At 40.0% G+C, this 7,608-nt stretch overlaps 1 protein-coding gene across 1 annotated transcript in view; it reads right to left on the reverse strand.

Annotated features, from left to right (window-relative positions):
• LOC108247471 overlaps positions 1-5,875 on the reverse strand; it is a 124,935-nt gene extending 119,060 nt beyond the window's left edge. The window contains exon 1 of the mRNA XM_017435624.3: positions 4,972-5,875. Coding sequence (XP_017291113.1) covers positions 4,972-5,082 — 111 coding nt within the window. The 5' untranslated portion in view covers positions 5,083-5,875. The remainder of the gene's footprint in view (positions 1-4,971) is intronic.
• Positions 5,876-7,608: the final 1,733 nt, after the last annotated feature.

A 7,608-nucleotide genomic window follows, 5' to 3' on the forward strand; every position in this document is an offset into this window, starting at 1 on the left:
AAATTAAACGAAATAAACATTTGAAATATATGAGTTTGTATGTAATGTATGAATATAATATACAAGTTTCACTTTTTAAATGGAATTACTGAAATCAATCTACTTTTTCATGATATTCTAATTTTATGACCAGCACCTGTACATGTTCCTGCTTTAAAGTTTTAATGATCAATATATGAAAATATATCACCACTTCATTATCAATGTGTGTATGTCAGTATCACAAATGATTGAGCAATCTGCAATAAATTATATTCTGCATGCATTTATGTTCTGCCTGTCAATAATATTTGTTAGTAGAAAGTGTTTTGAGCATCACAATGACAACACATACTTAAAGGCCTAGCATTCTTTGAAGGAATACATCTTCCCCATTGCCCTTCATGCCAGAGTTTTAAACTAAAATCAACTTGTGCTGAGAAAGGTTACAGTTATATCCATTTATCTATTCATCTGTTTTCTGCTGCTTATCCATGGTCAGGTTGTGGAGGAAACAAATCCAGAGGAGAAACCCAGATCTCCCTCTCTCCAGCTCCTCCTAGGGGATCCCAAGGCCTTCCCAGGACAAATGGGATACATCATTTCTCCAGCAAATTCTGGGTCTGCCCCGAGGTCCTCTAGTGAGATGTGCCTGGAAAACCTTCAAAGGGAGGTGTCTAAATCACCTCAGCTGACTCCTTTCAATGAGGAAGAGCAGCAGCTCTACTCCAAACTCCCCCTGGATGACAGAACTCCTCACCTTCTCTCTGAGGCTGAGTCCGGCCACCCGATGAAGAAAGCTCATTTCAGCCGCTTGTATCCACAGTCTCTTTCTTTGGGTCACGATCCAAACCTCATGACCCTAGGTGATGGTTGGAACGTAGATGGATCAGTAAATCCAGAGCTTTACCTTTTGACTCAACTCTTTCTTCACCATGACTGACTAAAGCAACGCCCTCATTACTGTGGATCTGTCGATCCGTCTCTTGCTCCCTCCTACCATCACTCATGAACAAGACTTCCAGATACTTGAACTCAGAGGGAGCATTACACCCTTTTCTGGTTGAGAACCATGGCCTCAGACTCAGAGGAGCTGACTCTCATCCCAGCCACTTCACACTCTGCCTCAAACTGCACCAGTTCACTAAAGGTCATGGGTCAAAGATACCAACAGAACTTTATCTTCTGCATCAAGTAGAAACAACCCTGAGGATCCCAAACCAAACACCTTTTTTCTTTCCCATGGAGGCTGAGAAATATGATCCCTCATTAACTGAAACACCCTTTCTGGTCCCCCTTTTAAAAATGAGAACCACCACCCCGGTCTGCCCTCCACAGGTGTTGTCCCGGTCCTCCATGTGACACTGAAGGGACGTATCATTGTTGACAGTCTCACAAAGTTCAGAGCCTCTCAGGGTGAATCCTGTCCACCCCTGGCGCCCTGCCACCATGGAGTGTTTTAAAAACCTTGGCGACCTCTACCATGAAAGAGGTCTCTGCCTCCCTACAGGTGGACATGGTGGTTGGATTATGGAGATCCTCAAAGTGCTCCTTCCACCACCCAGCAGTTAGCAGTTCTCTACCCAAGCCAAGCACAGCCTGGAATAGGGCCCACTTTCCCTTTCTGAGTCACTGAACAGTGGGCCAGAACCTCCTCAAGACCAATCAAAAGTCCTTCTTTAAACTCCTCTCACAGACAAGGTTTTGTTTCTGCAATCACAGAACCCACAGTTATAGTCGTTTAGGTCAAACCTTGTAAATGATGTTCTGTGCGATCTCATCTTAAATGAGGTTGACTCCAACATTAATCAGTTGTAGATCTATGTCCAGTCATTACTTTCTGCACGTTTTATAAAAATTTGTCCAGTGGTTCATGAGATACTTTGCTAACAGACAGACTCACAACCACACGCTGGCAAAAACATTTTTCCTTTTACCGTCAGCATCAGGCGATCAAAGGGAGTGAAGCAAATGTTGGTTTATCACAATATTTAACCATAATATCAACATGGTTACTGCTCTGCAAAGGGAAAAGCTTTGAAATAAATGCATAAATGAAAAAAACTTAAGAGTTACCCTGTTTTTGTTCTTTTCTTTTTATATATATATATATTTATTTATTTATTATCATAAAAACAAGAGCGGTGTCAGTTAAAGAATAAAGATTTACAGACACTTTTTTTTTTACATACAGCAGATGAAAACAAGAACTTTCCAAGGATTCCATTAAGGATTTTTTGGATAATTCATACAGTAATCATAAAAGACTGCAAAACACAGACACACAGATTAATACTGTGCCTTCCTTGCAGTACTGTCAGATTTTTAACACACTCTTTAAATTGCAGTAAGAGGATGTGGTAACCTTTTTCCACAGCTGGGATTTGAAAGCAGCTTTCATTCGGTCACTAACACTCTTCAGACACTAAACAGTGAAAATGCCAGGATCGATCCTGTTGGCCTATTTTTAACCCGACAGCTTTTCTTTTACTCATTTTAACAAACACAAAACCGTAGAGGATTGTGGTGCAGCTGCACAACGCTTGGCTCTGCTGCACACATCAGATGTCTGATGTAGCAGATATTTACTGGACTACAGTCTCTCTCCTCGTAATGTCACCACGAAAAGTTACAAAGATTTAGCATTAATAATTGTCAGAAATGTTACTGAAATAAAAAACTGATCAGACACAGGGAGATGATGACAAAATGACCACTTTATCAACACAACTGGCACGTTCAGCTATTGATACGTGACAATTGTTGTTGCAAAACCCTATTTTTAACAAAGAGGGGTGATAATGATCTTGTCTGGGTGTGTGTGCCTTCATCGTATTTTGTTTGTCAGTAAAATATCTTGTGATGCCATGTAAAGATTAAAAGAAAATCTGCACTCTAACTGATCCATCAAGATCCGCGGTTAAAACTTTGCCATTACCTATTGAAATGAACTCTGTCTGTTAGCAAAATATCTCATGAACTATTCATAGGATTTTATTGAAACGTTCAGGAAGTAATCACTTGGCTAACATCTACAATTAATGAATATTTTAACTCAACCTGATTCAAGATGGATAACATAGCCAACTCACTTTAGAAAATCCTAAATTGGCTCTATTCAGTCAATTTTACAGATATTGAGCTAAAATTGGTATGTTAGTAGCTAAGTGTCATCCCTTAAGTGCAACACTTTGGCAACATCTTTACTTGAAACCTTGGCATTATCTATTGGAGTCAACCTGTTTGTCTGTTAGTAAAAATAAAACAACATGTTATAAGATGATGTCAAAGTGAAACTCTGGGCAATATGCATTACTTCAAGGAACGCTAGGCCTTCCGTTTTGAATGTATAAGGGTTCAGAAATATTACTGAAATTGATGTGGTGTCACAAGACAGTAATAAAATAAACACTTTATTAACACAACACTCATTTAGAGTTGATTTATAGCTAACAGTACACAACAAATGTTCCATCAAAACCACATTCAACTTTCTTATTTATTCAAAATGAAGTGTGAGTGAGAGGATGAATGATTGTCTGTCTCGTTTGTCTCTACGTGTCCCTGTGATGGACCTGCGACCTGTCCAGGGTGTCCCTCGTCTCTCGCACAGTGACTGCTGGAGACAGGAACCAGCTCCCCACAACCCAGAAAGGAAAAATGGATAAAAGAAGACAGATGGATGGACTGTATTTGTGTTTTTAAGTGAAGTAGCAGTTCATATCTAATGGGCTGCTGCAGCTGCTGACGTCTCATCTGAGGCATCTCTGGTTAGATTTTTGGAGCGTCTCTTCAAGGACTCGGAGTAATTGTGCTTGCCCGTAACATTCAGCACCAACAAAGTGCAAGGTTTTGTTTTTAGAGTAAAAAACAGTAAAGCTTATGACTCATGTGGTGTCACCCCACACAGCCTCATGACGCCACAGTTTTTCTTCTAAACTAACTTATTAAGAAATGAATGAAAAAAAATGTGATTTTTTAGTTTAAGTTTTACCAGGTGAATATAGGCTCTAAGTTTAATTCTTTACTTTTTACTTATTATTATCTCACACTGCAGAAGCAAGAGGGAAAATGTTTTGTGCGTGCGTGTGTGTGATCGTTTGTCTGTATTAGCAAAATATCTCGTGAATCACTATAGGTATTTTAATGAAATGTTCAGGAAATAATCAGTGGATGTACCTCTAAAATAAGCTGTTCAAGCCAACCCATTTCAAGATGGGTGCCGCAGCCAACCAAACTTATAACTCAAAGGGTTTTACAGATATTAAGCTAAAAGTCGATGTGGTAGTAGCTGAGATTTGTTCACAACACTTACTCCGAGTATAAGATTTAGCAGGTCATGCAACATTATTTTTAGGTTTGACCAAAACAACTGCAACTCCATCATTTTCCTCATAACATGATGTTAGTTTAAAACTCTGGCATGCAAGGCGGTATGCATTCCTTCAAGGAACGCTAGGCCTTTAATTATTCGTGGTGTTTAATTACAGTTCGTAGAAAGGAGGATAAAATATATACCTAAATTTGCTCTGTTTGAACAAGGAGCGTATTTGCGCAACATGAACATGTGGATGTTTTTAAAACAAGCTGAACAGGTTATTAGTAGAAACAAAAAGAAGCACTGAGTGCAGCAGAGCTGGGGACCCCCACCTGCCACCCCATCCCCATCTGCATCTTTCTGCCTCTCAATTAACCTAATAGAAGTGGCAATTAATTAACTCCTCTCAAAGAATGATTAAGGACCTGACAATCAGCTGGGTGGGAGGGGTTTAAGGAACAGCAATTTAGAGGTAATGATTTCCTGGCAGGAGAATTGAAGAAAAAAAAACTAATTGAGCGACACACTGAGTCAGGATTAGGATGGATTTATGTCAAATCTGAAATTAATCCCAAAGAAGATGAACTTTGACCCTTGCACACTGAAGATTTAACACTTCAGATGAGATTTTTTCATGTATTAAAGCCATAAGAAGTGTAAAGATGGGGTCTTACTGTGTTTCTTTGTCCGGTGGCTCCTATTGGTCCCCTGAAGACCCCCTTGATGCTCCTCAGCTGTCCGTCATGCAGGTGGGTGGAACTGATCACGATGTAGTAGCACGCCATTGGGTGTAGTTAAGTTTCATTTAGTTCAATATTTGTCTTTAAATGTCAATGTTCTGTCTGGATATTTAAAAAAAAAAAAAACTACTTCTTCCTCCTTCTGCTGCCCCTCCTTAGTTTTTAGAATAAAGATGAGAAAAGAAAAAAGAGGAGTTTTCCCTCTGCTGCTCTGATTTATTCTCTCTCTTCTCCAAGTTTTTCTAAGTTTCTCTCAGCTTCTTGTAAAAATTTTACCCTCTGTTCCTTTTGATTTCTCACTTCCTGCCTTTTTGAAATTGTTTTCTTGTTCGTTGTCTTTTTTTCTAGCTTCTCCTGTCTCTGGTGAAATATTTCTCTTTAAGCTGTTTTGCAGCCATCTCTCTCTGCCTGCTTTTTGCTGAGTCTAAATTTCTTTGTGAAATCTCAGCTGCTCATTGATCAGTCTCTTGCAGTTCCTTCTCCTCCTCCTCCTCCTTCTCTTCCTCCTCTTCACTCTCCCAGTCTCTTCCGTTCCTTTTTGGGGGGGGTTCCTCTCTTCTTTGTCTCTGGATGTGTCTAAGTGGAGAGGAGGGATACTTTTCCCTTCCTCTCACTCTCTCTCCTCATCTCGTGGATGTTGTTCCTCCCTCTCCGGCTCTCCTCGTGCTGCCTCCCTGTCAGAGGATGCTGCTCTCCTCCGCTGTGCTGCATGTGCTTCTCTTCTCCCTCCTTCTCCTGTCTCTGCTGATCTCCTGCTCTGTGGCCAGCAGAAGTGCTTTGCTCCTCAGTTACCCGCGGTTACCATCTGCCCTTTTAACACATGTAGTGCTGACGCTTGCTCTCCCATCCCTCCCTCCCTCCATCCCTCCCTGCCTCTCCTCTTGCTGTCTTTCTTCCCTCTTTAATCATCTCCTTCTCTTTTCCTCTCAAGCCAAAGGAGACAAGCGCCACCTACTGGTCAATAGAGAACCTGCAGGAGGTGAGCAAAAGGGATTCTGCCTGGAAAATTCACCTAAAGTTGGCTTTAGTGACCTGTACATCATTATTATTATGTTGGGGGAATGTCTAAAGTTACTTCCTTATTAGAAAAAGGTTCACAAACAGTCAGAGCCAGAGCTTTGAACTAAAACTCATTTTATGTTGAGAAATAACAGTTGCTGCCATTTTATTCAAACCTTGTAAATGACGGTGTGCACAATCTCATACAATATAACAAGATCTGTTAGTTTTGTGAACAACTCTCAGAAACTACCCTATCAAAGTTTACCTAAATATCCGTAAAACTGACTAAGTCATAACCATTTCTGTGTTGCCTAGTGATGATTTGCTGTGGTGGCCATTTTAACTTGAGGTGACTCCAAAAGTTGACAAGTTGTAGATGTACACATAATGATTATTTTTCTGGCAGTTTCCTTACAATCCATCCATTGGTTCATGAGATGTTTTGCCAACAGACAGACAGGATTGAGGCCAACAGTTACTGACAATCCTTTCAATAAAATGATTGCACAGTGTGTAGTGCTCAAAGTATGTGTTGAGGACAGTCCTCAGCTGCTAATACACCAGGTTTGAGCTCAATGTTTGTAAAATTGGTTGACTTATAGCCACTTTTGTAGTTGTAAAGATTGCTTTGCTGTAGAGGCCATCTTGAATGTGATCAACTTCAAAAGTTAGTCAGTTGTGGTTGTATATTCAGAGATTACTTTCTGAGAGTTTCATTCAATTCTGTCCGCTGGTTTATGAGATATTTTACTGATGGTACAGAGAAACGCAGGTAAAAACATTTTTGCCACCTTGCCTTTAGTGGCAGGCAGCATTAGTAATAATATTAATAATAATATTAATAATATTGGGGTAGCAGCAGTTCTCACTGTTGCCTCACAGTAAGAAGGTTGCAGGTTCACCTCCCACCTGAGGCCATTCTGAGTGAAGTTTATATGTTTCCCCCATGCATGTGTGGCTTTTCTCCTCCCACAGACCAAAACCAGGTATGTTTTGTTAATTGGTAACTCTACATTGTCCTGAGGTGTGAGTGAGAGCGTGACTGGTTGTCTCTATGTGTCCCTGTGATGGACAGGTGACTTGCCCAGGGTGTCCCCCGTTTTTCACACAGTGACTGCTGGAGACAGGCACCAGCTCCCCGTGACTCTGCACATAAAAGCAGGTAAAAGAAGATGAATGGGTGGATAAGAATAATAATGTTTCCAAAGCCTCACAGCTGTCAGTCTGTTGTTGTAAGGTTAGCGTCTGTGGAATTTTATTCTTTGCAAATAACTTTATTCATCCCCAAGTGGCCATTTGATAACACAAAGAGGCTACACACACACAAGGTAAATACAGGTGCTGGTCATAAAATTAGAATATCATGAAAAAGTAGATTGATTTCAGTAATTCCATTTAAAAAGTGAAACTTGTATATTATATTCATAGATTACATACAAACTCATATATTTCAAATGTTTATTTCGTTTAATTTTGATGATTACAAATGACAAATAAATGAAAATCTCAAATTCATCATATCAGAAAATTAGAATCTTGTGAAAAGGTTCAAAATTGATGGCACCTGGT

The sequence above is a fragment of the Kryptolebias marmoratus genome, linkage group LG22 (assembly GCF_001649575.2).
Source record: "Kryptolebias marmoratus isolate JLee-2015 linkage group LG22, ASM164957v2, whole genome shotgun sequence".
Taxonomy (NCBI): Eukaryota; Metazoa; Chordata; class Actinopteri; order Cyprinodontiformes; family Rivulidae; genus Kryptolebias; species Kryptolebias marmoratus.